Source organism: Pseudorasbora parva, chromosome 18 (genome assembly GCF_024679245.1).
Source record: "Pseudorasbora parva isolate DD20220531a chromosome 18, ASM2467924v1, whole genome shotgun sequence".
Taxonomy (NCBI): Eukaryota; Metazoa; Chordata; class Actinopteri; order Cypriniformes; family Gobionidae; genus Pseudorasbora; species Pseudorasbora parva.
Window position 1 is genome coordinate 18,552,938 of NC_090189.1, and position 26,808 is coordinate 18,579,745.

At 37.3% G+C, this 26,808-nt stretch overlaps 1 protein-coding gene and 1 long non-coding RNA gene across 6 annotated transcripts in view; one reads left to right on the forward strand and one right to left on the reverse strand.

The window, feature by feature from the left end:
* The window catches only part of rai14 (retinoic acid induced 14), a 72,026-nt gene extending 47,964 nt beyond the window's left edge, over positions 1–24,062 (forward strand). For 3 of the 5 annotated variants that reach the window (XM_067423218.1, XM_067423216.1, XM_067423217.1), the window contains exons 7-18: positions 1,975–2,045; positions 9,897–10,003; positions 15,679–15,866; positions 16,944–16,969; positions 17,331–17,411; positions 17,601–17,690; positions 18,188–18,307; positions 18,822–18,917; positions 19,139–20,683; positions 20,768–20,920; positions 21,743–21,808; positions 22,309–24,062. In XM_067423218.1, coding sequence (XP_067279319.1) covers positions 1,975–2,045; positions 9,897–10,003; positions 15,679–15,866; positions 16,944–16,969; positions 17,331–17,411; positions 17,601–17,690; positions 18,188–18,307; positions 18,822–18,917; positions 19,139–20,683; positions 20,768–20,920; positions 21,743–21,808; positions 22,309–22,386 — 2,621 coding nt within the window. In that variant the 3' untranslated portion in view covers positions 22,387–24,062. The remainder of the gene's footprint in view (positions 1–1,974; positions 2,046–9,896; positions 10,004–15,678; positions 15,867–16,943; positions 16,970–17,330; positions 17,412–17,600; positions 17,691–18,187; positions 18,308–18,821; positions 18,918–19,138; positions 20,684–20,767; positions 20,921–21,742; positions 21,809–22,308) is intronic. The other 2 variants (XM_067423219.1, XM_067423220.1) reach the window with 2 other exon arrangements.
* LOC137046135 (uncharacterized) overlaps positions 1–26,808 on the reverse strand; it is a 68,761-nt gene that overhangs the window by 1,855 nt on the left and 40,098 nt on the right. The window lies entirely within an intron of this gene.

Sequence of the window (26,808 nt, forward strand, 5' to 3'; positions counted from 1 at the left end):
GAAAAAATATTTATCATTTAATCAAGACAGAAAGGTCAAATTTTGGCAAGACAAAAGTTTTGTCGCCTATACAGAAATTGAACAAATTTACTGCAAATACAAAAATATGTCAGCAAATTAAGTTGTGGTGCTGTGAGATCCAAATTTAATATCTTGTATGACTTCCATGAGCTTGAAACGACTGCATCCATGTGGTTTGGCAAGGATTCATACAATTAATGATGAAGTCGTCAGGAATAGCTAAGAAAGCAGTCTTGCATGCCTCCCAGAGTTCATCAATATTCTTTGGTTTCGTCTTCCATGCGTCCTCTTTCATCCTACCCCACATATGCTCAATGATGTTCATGTCTGGTGACTGGGCTGGCCAATCCTGGAGCATCTTGATCTTCTTCGCCTTGAGGAACTTTGATGTGGAGATGGAAGTATGCGATGGAGCACCGTCCTGCTGCAGAATTTTGCCTCTTTTATGATTGGGAATAAGAGGTAGCTAAGATTTCTTGGTATTTTAGACTATTGATGTTGCCTTCCACCCTGCAGATCTCTCGCGCACCCCCCCCCCCCCCCCTCCTGGATGTAACCCCAGACCATGATTTTTCCGCCACCAAACTTCACTGTTTTCTGGGTGAATCTCGGATCCATTCTGGCTCCAGTAGGTTTCCTGCAATATTTGCGGCGACTGTGGTGTAATTCAACAGAAGATTCATCTGAAAATCCACCTTCTGCCACTTTTCCAGCATCCATCCTTTTTATCAGGCTGTGGGCCTTGGCAAATGCCACACGGTTTTTCAATTGTCTTTTGTTTAGTGCTGGCTTCTGGGCACTGATTCGACCATGGAGGCCATTTCGAGACAGAATCCGACAAACTGTTCTGGTTGACACAGTGACTTCAGGTGACCAGGTCTCGTGGAGCTCTGCTGCAGTGGAAAATGGGGTGGCCTTGGATTTTCGAGCCAACAAACGGTCCTCTCGAGCAGTTGTCTTGCGGGGTCTGCCTGACCTGGGCTTGTCAAAAACGTCTCCAGTCTCTTCAAATCTTTTTTTTATCCTCTATACTTGACGCTGAGTCACATTGAAGGTGTCTGCCACATCAGCAGTGGATCTGGTCTTCAGCCTCTTGATAATCAAAACTTTAGTCTAAGGGTGAATCTTAGGCATGTTTGCAGAGGTCTAGTTGCAGTTTACCAAGCTGTGAATATTAGAATACTTTTTGAAAGTTTAGTTTTTCACTGAAATATTATCACAAAAGCTGGTGGGATTAAAATGAGCCATTTCTTGTAAAAATATCTTGATTAGAAATATATTTCAGTGGCACTTTAGGTCAATTTGTACACAAGCGACAAGACTTTTGTCAGGGACTGTATATGTGGAGGTAAAGAACTTATTATCTGATCTAGGGCTGGCCGATAAAATCATAACGATATGTATTGCGATAGACACATAATCGATATCAATAAAAAAAAATATGTTCGATAAAACGTTTCATAATTGACTTTTTTTGACGGAAGAAACAGAAGTTGTGACGGAACTTTAGTTGCATGATCAGGCACTCACTTGCCTTTATGTTATTCTTTGAAACAATATGGAGAGGTACCCTTCATCAGTGCCTTATGAAAAAGCATCTAAACGGTACAAAGAAATAAGGGGAACTGCATCTTAATATTAAGAGTTAATTGTTATGTGTTCATTGTGATTTTAGACTTATGTTAACATATTTATTATTTGAGTGTTTTCCATGGTTGTGTTGACATTTCTGCCTTTATAACTGAGAAAATTTTAATCAGAGGAAGGCTAGGTTAAAAATAAAAATGTTTACATGTAATATTTTTTTCTCCTGGTCCTTGTTTTAAATAGGTCATAAAAAAATCTAATTATTGATTTTAACCAAAATGAAATGCTTATATCATGTTACACTTTTACCCCCAGATCAGCCATAACCCCCAGCCCTAATCTGATCTCTCTTTCTCTCTCCCGTAGCTGCCAGCGGAAACACTGTGATAGTTCAGCTTCTGTGCGAGCATAAGTGTCACGTCAATTTCAAGGACTCGGTATGTATGAGTCTTATAAGAGCTATCTTAACTGCTGGGAAAATGGTATTTCTGCGTTTCTCTGCATGTGTTTTGCTGCATCTCAGAGCTGCCTGTGGCCTACCTCAAACATGCACATTGTCAAGCACAACTCCTCAAAGACTGTTCTCTGTGGGTTTGAATCCGTGTTTGGCTGCATTGATTAAAATCCCCATGGCACACTTGAGGTCTCTGTTACTAGGAGATGGCCTGTACAGTGTTGTTTTTTTACTTTTCTTCTACATTGAGTTTTCTTTTATTCCTTCAAGAGTCTAACAGTGCTTCTTTTAAATGGCTTCTGTCTGATTGATGAGAAGAGCACTGAATAGCAGTACAAAAAGAACTTGTATTCTGTGCTTGCAGGTAGTAAGCAATTTTTTTTTTTCCGTAGCTTAATCTACTACAAATATCTCTGGCATCTTTTGGTATAGTAAACATTTAGATTGCCATACAATATTATATATTTAGGGAGTTTGAATTAATTACAAATATTAGTGTTTAATAATATTGTTTAAAATTATTTATACAATATAAATATGAATTCATATTTAATATATTGGCTCATATTAACTTGAAACTGAGAGTGTGTGAGTCTATATATATTAGGGATGCAACAATACAGTTAGTCCACAGTTCAATACATACCTCTGATTTTCGGTTTGGTTCGGTTTTTGCTCTTCTTTTCTTAGGCGACAGAAACAGAAAGAGGTTAAGGAGAAATTAATTTTTTTATTGCAATACTCTTTACTTAAAAGACTTGCAAGACTCCTTACTTAAACTTAAAACTTTTAGACTTAAAAACCCTTTTACACATTCCTAGTGTATTGTATAATATAAAATAAATATAAAGATTTACAGTGGCATCTCAGAGACTACAGCAGCATTTAAGTATAAAATTGAATGAAACTGAATTAAAACTACATAGTTTAAAACTACATATAAATATTTAAAACGGAGAGAAATAGAAATAATTAATTAAATGCAAAACCGCAATTCATTAGCGCGTATTGAACCGTGAATGCCGTACCGAATGGCTCAATATTATATTGAGAATTGTGGCATATATATACACACATAAATACATACATACATACATACATACATACATACATACATACATATGTGGTTTGTTAGTTTTAGCATCAGCCTAGCTTCATGTTAATATTTAACCATCATCCTATAGATAAATTATTAGATACATAATTAAAATGCTTAACAACTTTAGATAACTCAAGGAAAATATTGGCTCATCTAAAGATATGTATACTATTTTGTTAAAGTTAAACAGTCACACTACTAAAACTCAAGATATTTATCCATTGCTCATCACACTGATTTTACTTTGTCCTCTGTGTCAGAAATTCATTAATATGCATATGCGTAATTTGGCTACTTTAAGAAGTAAACAAAACAAAAAAATTCTATTCGCCATTCATTGGGTGGATTGAGCTGTTCCTGTAATGTATTTTCTAATTCAGAAATAATTACACAATTATTCCCAGTTATTCTTTAATAGTACCGTTTTCTGTTAAGACTCACAGCACTTTTATCCCAGAGATTAGACTGACTGCAGTGAAGGATGAGCGACCCTGATGCAATTTAAGAGAAATATTTCATGCTAATAATCCATCAAACTGAGGTGTTTTCTCAGGGGAGACCACTGGAAGAAAGAGGCAATGGCTAATCAACCTGTATTAAGTAGGGCTGTCAAGCAATTACATTAAAAAAATGTAATTAATTACGTGTTGATTAATTAAGAAATTACCGCCAAAAGATCATTTAAATTCATTATTGTGTTAAAAGAGAAAAGCATTATATAATACAAAGCATATTTAGAAAAAAAATATTTAATTTGATTCAAGACACCTTTATGTGTCTTTCCTGTAGCTCACGTCTTTCCTGTAGTTCAATGAGTAGAGCATGGCGCTAGCAACGCCAAGGTCATGGGTTCGATTCCCAGGGAAAGCAAGAATTGACAAAAATGTAAAATGTGTACCTTGAATGCAATGTAAGTCGCTTTGGATAAAAGCGTCTGCCAAATGCATAAATGTAAATGTAAATGTTATGTTAGCTTGACAAGCCAGACCCACATCAAGATGTTTGGTCTGGAAACTCACCATTGACAGCTCAATCTGCGGGGCGGGATAAACGGTTGTCTTTCAAACTCCCTCTGCACAGAATAGGATAGCGCTACAACCAACCAGAGCAACGTGAAGCGAAGCTAGTTGACAGATTAAACTTTCGCCGTATCCTGTCGGCAAAACTCTGAACCTATTTTTCCTTTTTAAGGATGACTTCAGTGCCATTCTTTGTTCTTTTCTCAGAGAAAAGCTCAACTCCAAGTCTTCCAGAGTTGTGGCCAAAGCTGAATCGAAAGACCGCCGTTCGCCAGCTTCTGTGTTTACTAGTAACACACAAGCGCAACTCTGCCGTCATTATGTTAAGCCACGCCCACTGACTCTATACACGATGTGATTGGCCTGACCAGAGTTTGGTTTTTACAGCTCAGAAGTGTATTGAGAGTTGCTAGACGATACTCGCGGGAGATTAGATTTGCTGCCGCTAGGGTGCATCTAGATTTCTAGGCTACCTTTGTTATATATATAAAATATAAAAATTCAGAGGCTGCATATGAATTGATGTTTAGATATATTTTACAGACCAAAACAGTTTGGTTACTAATATTCTTCAATATATATTCTTTTGTGTTATACAAAATAAAAATGGCATGAGGATGAGTAAATGTAAATAAACAGAATTGTAAGTTTTGGGCAAACTATCCCCAAAATATGAAGTTATTTTCTTAAATAAAGTGATGGTCTAAATTAGAAACTAAAACTACCAGTATATTGTGATAATGTTAAATGAGTAAGTCATCGAGTCATTCATTAAATTCTTTCAAAAAGGCTGATTCATTTAGGAATTAAGTAAATGACTCTCTTTATGACTGGCCAATTGAATCATTTGTTCACCCAATTGATTTATCAATACGCAGATTAATTCAGAAACTAACGCTGATTTGAAGTGGTGCTGCGCAGACAGATTGGTGTATGACATCAAAGTACAGAAAGAGCGATTAGAAATCTCACAAAACGGCACCGCCTGCTTTTTAATCATTCTTGCGGTACCTACTTTGTTGTTTTGTCTAATTATTTATAATGAGCTGCTTTATTAAGCATAACTTCCTTTAAAGTCCATTTTTGCAGGGAGCAGAACAGGAATAATTTTTTTATATTTTTGCATTATGCATAAAAAGGTCCCACATCATGTCTTTCATAAACCCCTGTGCTTATCTGGTAGATAAGTAGCCTTTGTCTACCATGTGACATTATCACTTATTCTCTAATTCTCACATCTCAATTGTCATTGGCAGCTCAGATTAAATTAAATGTTTTTTTCTCTTTTCAAGATGTATATTACTCAGAGACAGAGGGCCGGTGTGGGAGGCAAACCCTCAAGCTGTGACTCTCTCATTTCGATAGCCATGACTAAAGAGCTTCAGCAGTCAGAAATGAGAGAGAGAGAGAGTCAAAGTAGATGTGAATCAGAGGCTGCTTCTGCTTACGGTCACTGATTATCCACTGTTGTCATCCTCTGAGGCAAGCTTGGCACATCCATGGCCACTCAGCCCATTGCTTTGAACATTGCGTAAATACCTGCTTTCTCTGCAAAATTATTAAGTGTAGCCCAACTAATGTCCCATTAGCATTCTGGGCTCAAGCACAAATAATTGAGCTTTGATGCCCACTCAGAAAACACTGGGCCTAATTTTCAAAATGTAGACTGTTAGTAATGAGTCCAGTGATGTGTGCCTTTTTCTTTTTTCCATTTAAACTCCTCTTGGAGTTTGCCTTTGAGCTGGAAAGTAGATGGAAAACCTTCATCCACCAACAGCTTAGCAAAAGCCACTTTAGAAAACTCACACCTGGCACTTTTCTTATTATTTTCCCTTGTAGCATATGGGATGTTCATAGTTTTTTTATTTTATTTACAGTGCAGAAATACATTGAGGATACAGAATAACAGGATTTTAAACCAAAAATGACAGTTCTGTAATCATTTACTCTTGCTCATGTCATTGCGAACCCATTTGACTTATTTTTGAAGGCTGTTTTTTCATGTGGCTTCAATTAACAGGACCTGACACACACACACACACACACACACACACACACACACACACACACACACACACACACACACACACACATGTCTGGTGCGCTATCTTTGTGGGGACTTGCCATAGACGTAATGGTTTTTATACCATACAAACCATATATTCTATCCCCTACACTGCCCCTGCCCCTAAACCTACCCATCACAGGAAACTTTCTACATTTTTACATTTTCAATAGAACTCATTATGTATGATTTATAAGCTTTTGTACCCATGGGGACCTCAATTTAGGTCCCCACGGTGACACGAGTCCCCATGAGTCTGTGTGCATTCAGGTTGAAGTCCTCACCAGGATCCTGGAAAAACATGTACACACACACACACACACACACACACACACACACACACACACACACACACACACACACACACATACAAACAAACAAACAAACAATATTGTCTTGTTTGTTTTGTTTCAGAGAGGAAAGAAAGGTTTCGGGTTTGAAATGACAATTTTCATTTTTGGATGAATTATCCCTTCAATAAACAAATCAGACCAAAAAAAATCAGAAAATATGCAAAAGAAAAAATGGACCTGTAGGGGAAATCAGCTTGTCACAGGGGCAATACCCTTAACCCTCTAAATGCATTTTAAATCCAGTCTTAAATGTATATATAACACAGATGGGTCTCTATCTGTCTTGGTAATATTAAACTTTCCTGATATTACTGTAACAATTATTAAATAATAAAATTAAGCCCATTTTGTTACCTTTGGAGTGTGAAAGGGTTCAACATGAGCAAATGTTTTATACCATCATCACTGTCCTCGTCAGAGCTCATTTCCCAGTACATTCAGCATCTGGCTCATTTGCCACCTCAAAACTATTTCCAAAATATCATTCTCAACATCTTCAAAGTCAATATTTTGATGGCTCGCAGCTTCTTCACCAGATCAATCACCAAGTGACAGTGACACTAATATTTGATTGCATTCAGTTCTTGCTCTGCAGTAAATCACTGAGCCATTTCAAGTTTTGCTGATGATATGTCCTATTCTTTTGTTTTCTGCCTTAGTAACTGTGAGCATAATGTCACTTCATCATTGTGCATCAGATATTGCCACCTTTTGGAATAAAGGTGAATTGCACTTATTCAACATCAATGATTCAGTGCAGAAAAAATATACAGTGTCTATTTACACCAAGTGAAAATAGCGAGCTTTGTTGGAAAGTGCTATTCGATGTGTTTCTCAGTGTCTTCAGTGGCGTAATCAGTAGAGCGTAAGGCTCATGGCGCGATCCACCCGGTTTCAAATCCACCTTTTGCTAAGCTTGCTCTTCTCCCTTTTCCCATCACATATCTCATCACAAAGGCATTTACTTCTAATAAAATGAAAAAAGTGTTCTAAAATTGGGAAATAAAGTGCCCAACAAAATGTTTAATAATAATAATAATAATAATAATAATAATAATAATAATAATAATAATAATAATAATAATAATAATAATAGAGTATTTATTAGGGAAGGGTTAGGGGTAGGTTCAATAAAAGGAGGTCTTTTATTGTCCCATTAATGCAACATCCATTTAATCATATTAGTAAATATAATAATTTACACTCAATATTGCATATTGTTAATACTGAGGTGCAAATAGTAGCTTCCAAAATAACTGCTACTTTTACCTGGTGTAAATAGAATATATCACTATTTAACTTAGTGTAAATAGCACCTACAGCTATGTTTAAAATATTATTACACTGTTACACACCTCGGGTTGTTAGTGACCCTGTGCAATTTTTACAAATAGTGAATCAGAAAACTGGCATTCTTTTATCATTTTATAAAAATAATAAAATTGAATTGTGTATGATCTGTGTGTATATGTGTGTGTGTGTATGTGTGTGTGTGTGTGTATATAAGAATTTGTCAAATGTGTCCCTTAGCCCCTAAAAGTGCATATTAGTACATTAGAGTAATAATATGTAGCCTTAAGGTACTTCTATTTGACTTTTAGGGGTAAATATTGTACCAAAAAAATCTCTTTAAGGGTATTGCTGAAGTGACAAGCTGTTGTACAGCTTAAGGTACAGTTTTTGCATATTTCCTTTTATGATTGCAACCGCTTAAGATCTCCCAGCTGGAAGAAATCAATATTGCAGGCTTTACAGGCTTTTTTTCAACACCTTATACAATGGTTTGTTATATATGTTTTACTTACCTGTTTTACATTATTATTGATAAATGTATATATGTCTTGTTATGTAAACAAGCCAATCAATTCTGCTACAATTCTGCTAATGCTTCTATTACAGTGACTTAGCCATTGCAAAATTGGCACAGTTGTAAATGCCCATGAGGTATATATGAGCAAACTTCCTCACAGCAGCCTTGTCCTGTTTTTATCAGTGCTGAATGCATTTATAACTAATTGGGATTGATGTGGTTTGCTGTGTGAAGAGGAGAAATGATTGTCCTCAAATTGAAGGCCTTGTAAAATTATATATTGTTCTTACTACAATTTGCTTAGAAAATATCAATTAACTTAAAGGTCGCTCCCAGAATGTAAAAAAATAAAATAAAAAATCAGCTTGATGAAATGTGTAATAGCTAAAAAAAAAAAAAAAAAAAGGCAATTATTTTCTATTTTATCACTCAAATATTGGGCATACAGATGTCCCTGTTGGCATTAACTAACTGTAGTTATAACATGCCCTGACCCGTTGGGCTGAGTGCTGACCTTCCAGATGTCTTAAATGTTAGCTTGTTAAGTTTAATGTGGTCCTGGCTCTTCAATGCATGCCTGGGTAGAAACAAGCCAGCACACAGGATTGTATTTAATCATTTCATTTTCTCTGCTTGATGCCATATGAGCTCAAATCATCCCCTGGACTGCTATGACTAAGCATTTGCCAGTTAAGATGCAAAATGAAAAGCAACAAAAGAGGTATTTAAACCTTTTTTGAATACCACAAACATGCACAAGCTTTAAGATCTTATGCATAATGGTTGTGTCTGTACCATAAATTAGCATCAGCACATTCTCTGTTTCCTCACACCACGCGCCCAAGAAAAAATCCACCATGTTGTGAGCTCCCACAGAAAGTCTAGATCTGCACCTCTTGCTTCCTTGAAAAAAAAATCTCTTGGATGTTTTTCTTTATAAATTATTCAAGTATGGCATAACATCAGCAGAATTGAAAACATTGCTGTGTAGTTTACAATGTTTTGCATGCACAGACTCTTTTTGTTGTTCCAGTTGGTGTTATAGTAGTTTTAACTGAGAAAACCTAAATGCATTGGTGCAGTGCTGTACAAAGTCACGGTGTAATTTTCAGGGTGCAGCTCACATTCAGCCTCGTCACCCTAAATGTGCTTTTGATGAGGTGTCAGGTTCTCTCGCTCTGGAATAATTGGCAGAACCCTCTGTGACCTCTGGGGTCACTGGCAGAAGGCGCTGAGTTCAGTGAGAGGATTGTTTGCCTATACAAATTTGGAAAAGAAGGTGGAACAGTTTGGTATCATGTAGAGTTCAAAGCATCAGGTTTTACGTCTGTTAATATTAATTGTCTAAAGCGCTTACATTTTGATGATAATTCTGTGTCATCACTGTCTCGCTGTTTGTGCCATTTCTGTCTAATATTCTATCTATTCCTTTAACATAGCCTTTTAAAATGCTAAATTATGTTGACTTAAAGCTCTTTTCCCATTTAGGATGGCATGACGCCCCTGCTTTTGTCAGCTAGACATGCACACACTGAGGTCTGCCGGAGTTTATTGGACTGGGGTGCTGACATCAACGCTAGAGACAAAAATGGCAGGTATGTTTCTGGTCATCAGTCATAATATTGAGACTGCTGATAAGAAAAGTTTTTCAATTTAAACTGTATGCTCTGCTATTCTAAAGTGTCAGGTGAGCTGAATAAACTAAATTGGGATGCTAAAAGAGCAACTAAACTGCATAACATAATCCATCTTAAGACAGAACACACCGTTCAAAAGTTTGGGTCAGTACGTTTTTTGTCCTAGTGTTTTATGCTCACCAAGGCTGATTTTGTAATATACTGTATATTAAAGGGTTAGTTCACCCAAAAATGAAATTTATATCATTAATGACTCACCCTAATGTCGTTCCACACCCGTACGACCTCCGTTCATGTTCGGAACACAGTTTAAGATATTTATATTTAGTCCGAGAGCTTTTCTGGAACACTCCACTTTTTTTGAAAATAGGCTCATTTTCCAAGTCCCTTATAGTTAAACAGTTGAGTTTTACCGTTTTTGAATCCATTCAGCCAATCTCTGTATCTGGCGGTAGCACTTTTAGCATAGCTTAGCATACATAATTGAATCATATAGGTCCATTAGCATCGCTCTCAAAAATGACCAAATACTTTATTTTTTCAAAGATAATTTTTTTCCTAATTAAAACTTGACTAATCTGTAGTTACAATGGCCCTCATTTATCAATCTTGCGTAGAAACTGGTGTATATGTTGGCGTAAGATTATGCTTACACTCCTCTCACCGCCTGATTTATGAAGCTGTGCGTACCTCTGCAATCCAGGTGTATGCAATACTTGCCCTTAATAAATGTGGCGGCTGAAAACGATCGTCATTAGAATAACACGCCCCTATATATTCAAGTCTCCGCCTCTCCCACGCCCTCATTTTACGCCATGGACAAACAGAAGACGGCAAAGAAGCGAAACTTCTCCGACGTGGAGATCGGGCGCGCTCAATCATCTCACTACTCCACTAGTCAGGGCACTGACTAGGACATAAGTCAATGGGCTGACTCCCTGATCAGTGCCCTGACTACTGAACTAGTGAGATGATTGAGACGCGCCCATCGAGGCCATCGCCAGGGAAGTGAAAAAAAAACCGAAATTGTTTTATTTGGGAGTTTAAAGAGTGGGATTAAAGGCACCTACAAAAACAAAATATGGACCCAAATTACGAGTATCTTAATAGTGTGGAGGTTGATAAGTGCACTCCAGCAGTTTAAATAGCTGTTTGGATGATAAATTACCATCACAATGCATTATTTTACAGCATGTTTTGAAACAATTAGCATTTAATTTAGTATCACGGCACATGTATTGGGGTGTACAATAGTGATGATGATGTGATGTGAGTACTACCATTCATTCACATTAATAATTACATGACAATTTGTAAGATTCTTATTATTATTATGATTATTATTCTTAATGACGCTTGTTATTCAGAAGAAGAATGTCGTTTTTATTGATTTTATTATTATTTAAAAGAAGAAGGTCATTTTTTTATTTTGTCAGTCTGAATTATTTTAGTCCCAGTCCGTGCGCAGCTGCCGGGCCAGGCGCGCCGGTAAAGCGCACAGGCTCGCGACTGGAGGAATACATATGCCTACAAATCAAACGCTTTGGTAAAGTCACACAAATTAAACATTGACGTTCATGTTGCACAAAATAAACACTGAATGTTGTCGTTGTGGTTTTTAACAGTGGGTCATAATATAGCATATCTTTGTCAGTGCGTTTTGTGGTGTTAGGAATTGTTTTTCTGCGCATTTTCCCACTAACTCAAACGTGCGTACACCACCTCCTGAGCTGGCGTAGGATTTGAGCGTGCCGTACGCCAACGTCCATATTGATAAATCTCAAAGTCACCGTGGGTTTGGGTGTACGCAAGGTGTACGCTGGAAATTTGGTGTACGCACTTTTGATAAATGAGGGCCATTGTGTACTAAGACCAACGGAAAATAAAAAGTTTAGATTTTTATATCTCGATATAGATTGGACCTATTTACTCATTCCTGCGTAAGAATTATGGAACTTTGCGGCCGTACCATGGGTTCAGCGGTGCGATGATATTACGCAGCGCCTGAAAGTAGTCCTCAGATAGGTAACTTCCAATACGACTGGCACTAAGTTTGTATCGTTGCACTAAGTTTGTGTCATTGCAACCGGCAAATTATGTAGTGGATTTACTGTGCGATTAACCATATGGTTCTGTGTGTCGTAAAGAGCTGTGATAGTGAGTCGAAGGTGTATACTACTACCATCATGTTTTACAGAATACCAACGAAAATCAAGTAATGAAAGAATCATGAAAGAATTCAAACAAGAAACTGCGTGTTTGCTCAAAGCATTTGGGACCAGATGACTATTTGGAAAACATGGATAGTGTTACCACGGTACGGCATCTAAAGGATATGGCTAGACAGGGCGAAGTGTATCACCCACTTGGCTGTAAGTATTAAAATATTATTATTTTTTTAGCTAAGCGTGGGGTTTTTGAAGGGCCATTTGGTTTGTACAGTTAGTAGTTTTATTTTTAGCATTCTGGTGAGGAAGTGTTTAGTTTGATTAATAGAATGTTTAATTGCTGGTATTGTTTATCTACAGTTTCCATGGTACAAAATACTACGTTAGTGATGTTACGTTCTGTTCCAAGGCTTCGGAGCGTGCCTCATGCATTGAAAATTATTTGGCGGCTACCAAAAAAATGTTTGTCCCGTCAAAGCCTTATTTGATCAGTTTTTTGTGATTTATAAGTGAGATGACATGGGCGCATGTTAACTAAGTGACAGAGAGAAACAACAGAGAGCACGCACTCTCTCTGTCTTCATAATAAGCAGTCTTAGCATATTTCATTCAAAATCAAAATCATGGACCAAATCCATGTCAGACCATTTTTCCTCGAATTTTGCCTCTTCTCTGACTCACCAGTTCGAATCTGCTCTCCTCGTCCCTTCTGCCCCAGTCTGTTCAGCCACACTTTCTCTTTCACATTTCAAAAGCTCGTCTTCAGTGTAACTGTTATTCCGGGTCAAATAGATACGGTTCGGGATCTGCACCAAGTAAATAGCTTCTGAATCGTCTCTCACAAACGTCTCCATGTTTACAACGCACGCTCTCTGAAGCAAGCAGATCGTCACGCTGGTTATGTTGACAGAAGTTTGCCTATTAGGCGCCGTGTAATATCATTGCGCTGCTGCACCCATGACAGCCGCAAAGTTCTTACGTCGAATTAGAAAGTAGTTCCTAGCTATAAGGTCTAAAAAAATAGAAACTTTTCATTTTTCGTTGGTCTTAGTACACGATGTAACTATAGAAGAGTCAAGTTTTAAATAGGAAAAATATTGAAAGTCTTTGGTCATTTTTTTTGATCACTGATGCTAATGGACCTATATGATTCAATTATGTATGCTAAGCTATGCTAAAAGTGCTACCGCCAGATACAGAGATCTGCTGAATGGATTTAAAAACGGTAAAACTCAACTGTTTAACTATAAGCGACATGGAAAATGAGCCTGTTTTCAAAAAAAGTGGAGTGTTTCTTTAAATGAAAGTGTAGGCACAATATACTGTCCATGTCCAGAAAAAGAATAAAAACATCATCAAAGTAATCCATACAGGGAGTGCAGAATTATTAGGCAAATGAGTATTTTGACCACATCATCCTCGTTATGCATGTTGTCTTACTCCAAGCTGTATAGGCCGGAAAGCCTACTACCAATTAAGCAGATTAGGTGATGTGCATCTCTGTAATGAGAAGGGGTGTGGTCTAATGATATCAACACCCTATATCAGGTGTGCATAATTATTAGGCAACTTCCTTTCCTTTGGCAAAATGGGTCAAAAGAAGGACTTGACAGGCTCAGAAAAGTCAAAAATAGTGAAATATATTGCAGAGGGATGTAGCAGTCTTAAAATAGCCAAGCTTCTGAAGCGTGATGATCGAACAATCAAGCGTTTCATTCAAAATAGTCAACAGGGTCGCAAGAAGCGTGTGGAAAAACCAAGGTGCAAAATAACTGCCCGTGAACTGAGAAAAGTCAAGCGTGCAGCTGCCAAGATGCCACTTGCCACCAGTTTGGCCATATTTCAGAGCTGCAACATCACTGGAATGCCCAAAAGCACAAGGTGTGCAATACTCAGAGACATGGCCAAGGTAAGAAAGGCAGAAAGTCGACCACCACTGAACAAGACACACATTTGAAACGTCAAGACTGGGCCAAGAAATATCTCAAGACTGATTTTTCTAAGGTTTTTATGGACTGATGAAATGAGAGTAAGTCTTGATGGGCCCATGGCTGGATTGGTAAAGGGCAGAGAGCTTCAGTCCGACTCAGACGCCAGCAAGGTGGAGGTGGAGTACTGGTTTGGGCTGGTATCATCAAAGATGAGCTTGTGGGGCCTTTTCGGGTTGAGGATGGAGTCAAGCTCAACTCCCAGTCCTACTGCCAGTTTCTGGAAGACACCTTCTTCAAGCAGTGGTACAGAAACAAGTCTGCATCCTTCAAGAAAAACATGATTTTCATGCAGGACAATGCTCCATCACACGCGTCCAAGTACTCCACAGCGTGGCTGGCAAGAAAGGGTATAAAAGAAGAAAATCTAATGATATGGCCTCCTTTTTCACCTGATCTGAACCACATTGAGAACCTGTGGTCCATCATCAAATGTGCGATTTACAAGGAGGGAAAACAGTACACCTCTCTGAACAGTGTCTGGGAGGCTGTGGTTGCTGCTGCACGCAATGTTGATGGTGAACAGATCAAAACACTGACAGAATCCATGGATGGCAGGCTTTTGAGTGTCCTTGCAAAGAAAGGTGGCTATATTCGTCACTGATTTGTTTTTGTTTGGTTTTTGAATGTCAGAAATGTATATTTGTGAATGTTGAGATGTTATATTGGTTTCACTGGTAAAAATAAATAATTGAAATGGGTATAAATTTGTTTTTTGTTAAGTTGCCTAATAATTATGCACAGTAATAGTCACCTGCACACACAGATATCCCCCTAAAATAGCTAAAACTAAAAAGTAAAACTTCCAAAAATATTCAGCTTTGATATTAATGATTTTTTTGTGTTCATTGAGAACATGGTTGTTGTTCAATAATAAAATTAATCCTCAAAAATACAACTTGCCTAATAATTTTGCACTCCCTGTATGTGACATCAGTTGGTTAATTAGAATCTCTTAAAGCATCGAAAATACATTGTCTTTTCTTCCGTGTTTGTTGTCAATCCTCGAATAAAGATTTTAACGGTTATGAATCAGCGTATTGATTCATGATTTGAATCGCGTGTCAAACTGCTGAAATCATGTGACATTGGCGATCTGAATCATGAATCAATATGCTGATCAATTCTGGTATGTTCAATGCTTCAAGAGATTCTAATTAACCAACTGATGTCACATATGGACTACTTTGATTATGTTTTTATTACCTTTCTGGACATGGACAGTATAGTGTGCATACACTTTCATTTAAGGAACAGAAAAGCTCTCTTTAGCAACCCTAAATATGTGTTCATTTTAGTCTTTCAGAATCATTCTAATAAGCTGATTTGGTGCTCAAGAGTTTTTTAAGGATGAATAGAACCTCCAAAAGCAGCATTTGTTTTATTTTATTTGAAATAGAAACATTTTTTCAAACAATATAAATGTCTTTACTGTCACTTTTGTGTACTTGCTAAATTAATGTATTACTCTGTTCAGAACTGCAGTGATGTTGTCTAGTGAAAGCAGCTGTCTGACCGCTGTCGAGTTGCTGGTGCAGAGGGGAGCTGACCTGCAGATGGTGGACTCACTCGGCCACGACGTGTTCCATTACGCTAAACTGTCGGGGAGCAGTGAAGTCCGAACCGTTCTTAACACAGCCCTCCACAGAGAGCAGTCAGAGTCAGGTAATTTAAAATTCAATGTCAATGTGATGCCAGTTTACTCAATTTAGCTGTGAAGTTGTCATTTCAGATTATGATTCAGATTCCATTGGTCACTATGAAATCAAAATTTACAATATCTTATTTTTTATGGAGTATTATTAGAGTATTTGCTATAAATAATATATCTGTGCACATCTGTATATATTTTTATATATATAATAATATATCTGTATATATTTTTTCTTCATTTGCCCTCATAATCTTTAATCAAAATACCTTCCCCTCCATATTGCAATGACATCTCTCTTTGCTGAGGATGTGTTTCACTTGAATATACATCAATCAATCACATTAGGGAATAAAAGACTAACACAAATATCCATTTCATGACAACTTTAATTCTAGTGCTGAATCTAATAGTTGTGTGGTGCTGCTTATAATTCCACATAGTTATTGCTATTACTTTTACAAGCATGTAATAGGAGTATTATAATGTAAAGTGTTGCTGTTCTATAATAACCAAATGATCTTCCACTCAACACTGAAGAACTTTTTAACAGATTTCTTCACACACTGTTGCAAGAACTGTTGTTTGCAATTTCACACAAGCTAGAGTGCTGTTGTACTGAATGTCACATTAGTTCAGCTGTGATTTTGGCTGTAAGCATGAGGCAGCTGTTGTTGATTGTACAATATACACAGGTATACAGTGAGGAGAGCCTAAAGGGCTGAAATGTCAAGGTTTTTCTCACCCCAAAGGCTTTTAATAAAATAAACCCATTGGTGTTATTTGTGTGTGTATCATTCATCGTGAATGTGAAAAATTCTTTTAAAAGTAACTTTTCTTTTCAGTCCACATGTTGCTCTGCTCACAGCTTATTGGCTCAACATTGCCATCTAGTGGCATTTTTTTTAACCCTCTTGCTTTCACACATCCAACTATTTGCAAAATTTCTCAGATATGTTTGATGAATTAATGAAAATAGGAAAGATTAAGACAGCATAACTAATTTTAGCACCAGGCAATGACATGCCATTTTCATTTTCCCCACATAACCACACTCCATGTTTTCCCCTCCTGTATCTTTGCATGAGCAGATAAGAGTTCGACGAGAACCCCTCAGGTAAGCATTTTCATTTCATTCATTTTCATCCCCTCAGACTTTGATGGTTTTCCTCATTTTCTGATTGACAAAACCTGCAAAGTGTCTCCATAGACAATTCAAAATCACATTTTAACTGAATGCTTAGTTCACTAGACTCAAGCCATGAGTTTTGATAGGATATTCCTTTATTTTTACTTTTGACAAACAATCACACAATGCACTTTTAGAAACCTGCACTGGAATTTGCCTCACCCTGTAGTGATAGTCTTCTTTTCCCAAACTAAATGTGCATTGTTTATTTCACTAACCACTTAAACACTTTACTTCGTCTTCCTCTCTCTCTCTTTGCCACTCTCCTTATCACGCTACACAATCTCAGCATGGTCAAAAGTTAAATGAGGACAGAAGCTCCACTCCCAAAAAGAGAAAAGCACCTCCTCCTCCCATTAGCCCAATCCAGGTAAAGGCACACAGTGCTGAATCTGTAATTGGTAATGATCTCTGCACTTTCTAAAACCTTTAGAAGCAATTCTTTATGCATTTACTTCTGAATTTTCAGCTGATAATTTTTTCTTTCTGTATCCATATTGACTTTTACTCTCTCTAAACTTAGTCTCATTTTTACACTCTCCTTTGTCTTATTTTTCAGTCGGCTGGTATAACCTCACCATCTTATTTTACTCCAACTGATACTCCTTTGTCCAGCAAAAGTGATTCATCCAAAAGATTCAATTACAAGGTAAAATATTTTACAGAGCATTAAGTGGTTTCAGTATTAATAAAAATTAAAAAAGTGTACGTATTACGTATTTATTATAATATTGATTGTAATAATTCATAATTTAAATTAAATAATAAAATATACATTTTATTAAGTTTATTTGTAACAAGACCTTTATTGTTGTAATAAATAATGATTTAATGTTATGTGCACAATAACAAATATTAATAAAAATAACCCCACTTTTTTGTAACTATTTAAAAGAAAGTTTTATTTTTTTTTATACTTGTTGGCTCTCAATACTTGTCTCAAAACTTAGTCACTGCCTACCAAACATTCAAAATACTAAACATTTAAACATGCCTATAATGGTCAAAAATGCTATCTAGATATTATCAGTTGTGGGGAAAAAACCCCTGTGATGGATAGCTAATCGATAGGCATGTTGCTATTATATTTTGTTCATTATTTAATGACCCGATTAACTGGCCGTTCTTCACTTCCTGTTTGTTGAGGAGGAGGAGCTGAAAAGTGCTGTACTAAAGGATGAGATTGAGAAATTGCACAAGGAAAAGAGCATGCTGCTTGAGACCATTGAAGATCTGAAGCAGATTGTGGAGCAGACTGAGCCCAAGGCGAGTACAGCACAGCCCTTTAATATTCCTTCATGTGGCAGCTGCTTTGATCTTCAGCCACTTTTGCTCTCTGGAACCCATTTTAACAGCTGCATTTTTACTGGCCCTGGCCAGGTGAAGGACCTTGCTTTAGGGGACACGAAAGCAGACCTCTCATCCACACCATCAGTATTGGCCTCGAACTTGCAGATGAGTTTTGTTTAAGTTTGTGCATCGTGTTTTAATTTCGGCTAGTGATGCAAACCCATGGGTCTTTTTACGTGACTTACAGAGTCTTGAGTAAGCATTGAAAACCTCAATGCCCAGAGACACACTGTTTTGTGTTCAGTAATAATGTTCTTCAAAACAGCCTCTTATGTTAGGGAAATTTTGTGGTGGCCTGTAAGACTTCTCTTAATGTAGTAAAAGATCTTAAGGAATCAGTTTTTTGGTATCAAGTGAGATGTTGATGTCTACAATCCAATAAAAAGGCTATTGTAAAATAATCTATTGATGTCCTCCTATTTTGAAACAGATGGAGCAGTCTGGAAATGTGTCATTGATTGCAGCCCTGCAAGCAAAGATATCCTCTCTCTCCCTGGAAAACCAGCAGCTTGCCCAAATAATAAAGGTAACTCACTGTAAAAAAACAAAAAAAAACAACCTTTTTTTGGCCCAGTACTGTCTTTATAAACATTGTTAGACTGGAAAACCTGTTTGGAAATTTGTACAAATTTGTTTTGGCGGTCGGATATTGCAAACAGGCTTTTAAGTAAAGAGTATTTGGAAATAATGATGTGCATTGCTAGTCATTATCTTCATTTTCAAGAGCATTTATCTTTTCTCACCAAGCAGAAACGTCCAGCTCCTCAAGGAGAGGAAGGCCAGGGAAATTCTCGTCCAAACAGCATCGAATCCAATGCCTCGTACCACTCCACCCGTGCTGATTTTGAGCTCTCCAGCGACGTGCACATCCACACCGGGGATGATGAGGATCTTTCGGAGATGTCTGTTCTGGACATTAGCAGTTCCTCAATCAGACATGAGATGGAGGAGGATGGGAGGTTGAGTACAGATAAAGAAATCGGACTACTACGGGATGCGCTGGAGAATCTTCAGGCTAAACTTCTAGAGTCCAGAATGGAGAACCGCTCCCTTCAGGCTAAACTCAACACTGACTTTGAGAAAACTGAAGTTGCATCTAAAAGCATGGGCGAAGATACTCAAAAATACCAAGAAGCATGGCAAGAGTTACAGCTGAGGGGAGATTCTGTGACTCCACAAGAGGACAATGTGGTGCAAAAGTTTCAGTATTTGAAAAGTTGCCTGGAGCAGGAGGTCAAAGATCTGAAGGGAAAGTTGGCCAAGTCGCAGGAGCAGCAAAAACTAGATGCTTGTTTGATAAGTGATCTTCAGGCTCAGCTCAAAAGTGTCCATCTATCCGATGTTGAGCGCCAAGAACTGAAGAACACCTACAGCGTTTTGGTGGAAAACATCAACCAGGAGAAGACACTGTTGATTGAAAAGTACAAGGAATCTCAAGAAGAGATTAAGATGCTCCAGGAGGCCCTTCGTGGCACTGTGCCGGTGGAGGCTGCTGCCAAAGACTTTGAGGAGATGAAGGCAGAGCTTGGCGAGATAATCGATGGGCTGCAGCGGCGGCTTTTGGAGCTCTCAAAGTCATACAGCGAGGCTAAAAGTGAGCTTAGCTCTGCCCGCAACCAGCTGCAAGCCAAAGCTTCAGAGCCTAAGGACAAGGCAGATGTTGCCTGTTTCACCAAGGAGGAGCATGAGCAGAGAATTCAAGAGCTGGCGTTCAAGATCAAGGACATGCAGAATGTTCTGAAGGACACTGAGGCTAAGCATCAAGCGGCGCTAAAAGAAATTGCTCAGGTTAAACAAGATGCCGAAAACCAGGCTCAATCTTCTGTAGACATTGCAGACCACACCCAGGTTGTGGCATCCTTGGGGAACGCTATCAAGAACCTAGAGTTGGAAGTTGAAGATCTTAAAGAGCAGCTTGCCCAGAAGACCTTGCAGGTGGATGCTTTGCAGAACAGACTGACAGTTGAGAAGGATCTAACTCCAGATGATTCATTAACCCGACTGGAATATGATCAGATGAGGGAGACACTGGAGGGTGAGATAAGTCACCTGAACCACCTACTGAAGGATGCTCTCAGGAAACAGGATGAGATGGCCCTGGAGGTGACTACTGCTTGGCAGGAAGTGAAGGACAGCAAGAGTGAGAGAGAAGTGGCGCAAGAGCTGGCAGTGTGCAGGGAGCAAGAGTGCAGTGCATTAAATACCAGGTACAAGGAAGCTCAGGATATCATTGTCCAGATGAAAAAGCAGATTGAGAACCATGTTATCTCAGAGAGAGAGAAGAATAAAAAGGTGCTGATTCTCCCACGCACATTTCTGTCTAAATTGATGTGTCATATTAACACCTAATGTGTCATGTTTGTTTATTATCTACAGATTGATGAGCTCTCAAAGGAAATCATGAAGTTGAAGGATGCTCTGAACAGCCTTTCACAGCTGTCGTACACCACTAGCACCCCAAAGAGACAACAGAGCCAGCAGGTGGACTCGCTCCAACAGCAGATCAAACAACTGCAATATCAGCTTGCTGTATGTTACAAATCTTGTTCTGCCATGAATTAGCAAGGCATCTAATGCTTGATTTTATTATAGGAAAGATAGCAACTGTTCAAAGGTTTGGGTTCAGTAATTTCTCATGCTCACTATGGTTGCAGTTATTTGACTAAAATTACAGTTAAACTGTAAAATTATTAGGGCTTGACCATAATATTCATTCGGTGGGTTGATATTCGATTTTCAATTTTGGGATTTCAATATTAATTTTTTAGTTTTTCTTCTCGCAAATCCAGAATTTCCCCTCAAAATGGTTCTCATTTGTGCTTGAATGTTTACACTATAAAATCTAGCGAAATACTATATTTTTAAATTTTTTATTTTATAATCATATTATAGCCTAGCCATTTTATGATTGACAGTTGAATAGGAACCCAACCTTGTTATACTTAATAAATATATATTCTTAGTGTCTAAGAAATCTAAGTGTTCCCTGCATCGGCTTTCTCGGTCTAGAGCTGCTTGAGCTTATATGGAAGAAGCGCATCCCTGAGCTTGCATTTTGGGTTAAGCTGTGTTCGTTTGACATTGTGGATTATAGAATAATAGAATCAAAATATATTAGCCTTTTTACCTGTTAGGGATGTGACGGTGAGAAAATTATAAAATATTTGCTGAATAAAAGTATAATTTTTTATTAATTTCTAGCCTCAAACTTTTGAACAATACTGTGTAATATATAGCATAGCATAGAAAATGATGTTTGTTGTTTTGTATGACAGATGCATCATACACTCACTTTAGGGCTCAAAATTGCTTTCTAATCCTATAACAGTATTTGCTTTTTTTGTGCAATAGGAATCCAAGAAACGTCATCATGAAATTGTCTCAGTCTACCGGATGCACCTTCTTTATGCTGTCCAGGTCCGTATTGATTTCTGATCAGTTTTTTATTACACATAATAGATCAACATTTTAATGTTTTCTCTTATGTTAAAGGGATAATTCACCCCAAAATTAAAATTGACCCATAATTTACTCACCCTCAAGCCATCCTAGGTGTATATGACGATTATTGGCGAATACATTCGGAGATATATTAAATAATGTAATGGTTAATAGCTTTTCCAAGCGTTATAATAACAGTAAACAGAGGATGATATTTTGAAGCCCTATTATTAATCTTTATTAGCCATGTGGAGTCATTCATTTTTGGGTGAACTATCCCTTTAAAGATACTGCAATGCAATACTACCTCTGTTACAACAATATTCTATTTATTTAATTTATTTATTTTTTTATTAACCTTTATTATTTAATAATATGACATTTATTTCCATCCATATAATGTTTATATATATACAGTTCAGATATATATCACAGTTTTACTTTCAACTTTTAAACTCTGAAATCTGTCCTTTCAGGGCCAGATGGATGAAGATGTGCAAAAGGCTTTGAAACAGATACTTGTAATGTGCAAAATGCCAACCGAGGCCAAGTGAAGGAGCCAGTACTGCAATTGTTCACGATATGCCAAAAAACAATGATCAAAGGAAATTCATCTGAGATCTAATGTCCAGGAGCCATCAATCAGAATGACACACGTGGTCAAGCATTGCAAATGAAATCGTCATTGGCCTTACCCAGATATTTTGGAAATGTATTGCGAACTTGAGTGATTTATGAAAAGAGGAAAACAATTAATGTGTGCACAATGACTTAGCTCATGCAGTGCCAGACAAAAACGCAATCTACAGTCAATGATTTTCAGAAATGTTTTATTTTTGTATATTGTCAAAAAATTTGATCAGTATTTGATCCTGTTGCAAGGTATTCAATTTTTTGTCAGTTTGCATTGAGGTAGAATGAAAAAAAACGAAGCACAATGTATGTTCTAGTATGTTTGCCTGTAGAGCAGTCCATCACAATGCACCTTTTACAACCGTTTTTTCTTTCTTTTCATTTCTAATGTGTGGACTTTCGTAAAGTGCAGCCACATGTATCTTAAATTGGAGTTTTCAATTATCTACATGCTGTGAAAAGTGAAATGGCACAGTGTTGTAGGCCGTTGTGACCATTTTCTGCAGTTTTTCAGAATGTGCTATACAAAATTCCCATCTGCCAAATGCACTTTCTTCAGTCAGTAGTCAGTCTTTCTTTGATGCCAGCATTTACCTGCCATTTCCAGGACACCTAATGGGTTGTGTCCACGTGCCTCTGCTCATTTTTAAGGCCAATGAAAGTGTTTCGGAGACCATAACATTTGAAGCTGCACTATATTTCTTTTGCATTATGCTTGGTCCAACCAGCCTGCTGCACGGAAACATTTTAGTTAACTTTGCCTGCACATCCTAAATATGTAGTCTGTAATAGTAATGACGTCATCACACGTTTAACAGTTACTGTAGTTTGTTATGTACTAAAGGCTCCAGTGACAGTGAGGGGTGAGCTAGCCCTAGCACTTCAGTGTAGTTGTGGTTTTTACAACAAATAAGGTTTGAAAAAGATGAGATGGTAGTTTGTATGCCAGTGTAAGGATAAACACTTCAGGAGTTGTGCCGTATGAAGGATTTTTTTGACACCTGAAGAGTAAACGCTTTGTAAGTGTTAAGAAACAAACAGTAGCACTTGAAACATGCTATTCACCTGCAGAGCATGGTTTAGATATTATTTTATCCATGAACTAAAGCTTAGCTCATTATCTGGTTTAGTATATGTTTGTAGCTTTTTGAATGTAATTTGAAGGACGCATAAAATATAAACCTTTTTATGAGGAGTGCTTTCATAGAAAATATAGCAGAGAATGTATGACGTGTATTAAGTGTCCATTACCTAGAAAATGCCCTCTTTGCTTTTTGTTTATCCGTTTACTGTCCTGAGAATCTTGCAGTTGCTTGAAGAGTGCCATTGCATTACTAAACGAGTTCATAATGTACAAAAAAAAATAATGTTGTTGTAGATCATAGACCTATAACATCAGAAAAATATCAACAAGTATCTGATAATCTCAGTTTCTGTTGAGTTTGCATGAAAAAAAAACTGCCTTGTTGAATATCCATGATATTGTCGTTGAACTCTTGTCTGTCATATTATACGATTGGTTCATAGTCGTGTTTTTTTTCTATTGTATTTGTTATCGAGTCAGTATTTTGCTTAGTAATTAAACTCATGAACTGGTTCTTATTTGTCGTCAATGTAGCAAAACAAGACGGTTCCGAAAAAAACATAAAAGATTGTTCCAGGCGTATGAAAGAACTTAATTCTTAGTTTGTATTCTACAACTGTGAATACTGCTTGAAATATAGATTCACAGAAGCATGTCTTCTATTGGCAAATGCCTGATTCTGCATTGAGTTTTTATTGTTTAGTTTTATTTTATAATCTGCTGGAACACTGTACATTGATGCTCCTGTACATTGAGGTTTCTTGTCTGTCATCAGCAAACTTGCTTTGAATTCTAAGCAGCTCTTAGACCTTATGAGTAACAGTTTTGTGGTAACACTTTACAATAAGATTTCATTTGTTAACAGATAATTAACTAGCATGAAGTCACAGTTACAGTACTTATACAGCATTTATTAATCAATCATTTGCATTAACTAACAACAATAATAATTAAAAAAAAAAAAGAATTGCTCATTGTTAATATTAGCTAATGCTTTAGCTGGTGTTGATAAAAGAAGCTGAGGTAATGGCATTGCCGTCATATTTAGAAAGTTGCATAACAATTCCACACACAAAAAAAAAAAAAAAAAATCTTGAACTGTCAAAATAATACTGTACGAATTGAGTATTTTCATATTTTGCATCCCTCTATTTTGCAAAGGTCTCCCTGGGAAAACAAACACAAGAACAACACAGGCCTGCATGTGTAGTTTCTTGAAATTGCTGCTTTGGTAAAGAAGGCCACTGTCAATGTTTTTTAGATGTCATTTTGGCAAAGAGAGCAACTGCCAGCGCCTGAAGGCTGATCCAGGGACAATAGACCATCTTACTCTGAGCACACAGCATCTGAATGTTCTTAGATGGCATGCCAACTGAATTATGGGTAATGTCACCACTGTACCCTGTGGTATGTTTCTTCATAGCTTTGTCTTCAGGCAATACCATGTAATTCAAACAAAAGGACACAGTGCATTAGAGCACTGAAGTGCCAGCCATAGCAGAAATACCAGTAACTTTACTTGGACACAGATTAGTTTTAAGATTTTAAGCTATCTTATTATTTTTCTGTCCCAGGAAATGCGATCAACAGCCATATTACCCGGTAGCTCAAGACTAGTTTCCCACTGAAGCTAAGCAGGGCTGAGCCTGGTCTGGATGGGAGACCAACTGGGAAAACTAGGTAGCTGCTGGTAGAGGTGCTAGTGAGGCCAGCAGGGGGTGCTCCTAACACCCCAGTATAGTGATGGCGACACTATAACACTATATACAAGCACCGTCCTTCGGATGAGACGTTAAACTGAGTTCCTGACTCTGTGGACATTAAAAATCTCAGGATGTCCTTCAGAAAAAAGAGTAAGGGTGTAACCCCGGCATCCTGGCCAAATGTGCCCATTGCTCTCTGTCCATCATGGCCTTCCAATCATCTCCATATCCTGATTGGCTTCATCACTCTCTCCTTGACCATAGCTGGTGTGTGGGTGTTCTGGCGCAATATGGCTGCCGTCGCATCATCCAGGTGGATGCTACACATCGGTGGTGGTTGAGGAGATTCCCTCCTTATATGTAAAACCGCTTTGCATATCCAGGAAAGTGCTATATAAATGTAACATATTAGTTAATATCCAATCATCATGTCATTCCAAGCCAACCAGCTGTCAGCAATCCATAATTAACATGTCTACACAATCAGCACCAGTGGAGGATTATATAAAAAAAATACTCAGTCAACTCACTAATGTCCCCACCTCCCCGTTTTCCTCGCACTCACCTGGTTACTTCCTAAACAGAGATATGGGGGGAGTGTTCTCGGAGCCCTCTCCTCAGACAGCACGCCAAAATACTAGTATTTACTTTATGATTATTTGTAAGTGTGAACGTCTGAAAGGCCCTTAGTGTAGTACACCAAAGTAACTGTTTTTCAGCTAGATGGTGCTGTTGACCAATACTCCTTAGAAAAGTACTTCAGGCTACATTAAGGATAAAGCATTGCAATCAAATATTTAGTCATTCGAATCATATTCAGAATATAACATAGAGTTGGAATTAAAAGTATACTTTTTATGTACCATTTTATGGTATACTACATAAAGATTTTTTTTCTTCACTTCATTGTTTTAATGATATTTCATGCACTCAAAAGCATATATAACAGAAAGGCCCATGCAAAAGGCATTTGAACACTTAAAATTGTTTAGTTATCTTCTAGTTTAAAATACTTTTGTTAGATACACTTTTCTTTTAATCATTTATTACACCTACGTCAAATACACATTTACCAATATCAATGCCTTTACCATGATAAAATAAAAGCCCTTTATACACCATTTAAACACTGTAAAAAAAAATCAGGTCTCCAATTGAAAATGATCTAGTGACTCATCATATCTACAGTTTTTAGTTGGCCAAATTTAATTTCTGTGAATTAAATTCCATCAATTCACAGAAATTCAATTTGACCAACTTTAAAATTTAGATTTTGGAGAATTGGAGCCATGATTTTTATTTTTTATTTTTTACAGGGAATAAACTGAAATTAAAAACCAAAATACAAAGCTATAATAAAAGAAATGTGATAACCCTGATGTGTACCGCCTATACTACAATTTTTTAATTATAAATTGGTAAAAAAAAAAAATGTTTCAATAGTGTTAGCTGTGAAGTCCTGCGAGAGGGTATAATAATCAGGTGGGGAAAAAACATTTTGTTTACTAATAGTTAAAGTTAAGGTGGGTTTCATCTTGATTAACAATGTTCACTTA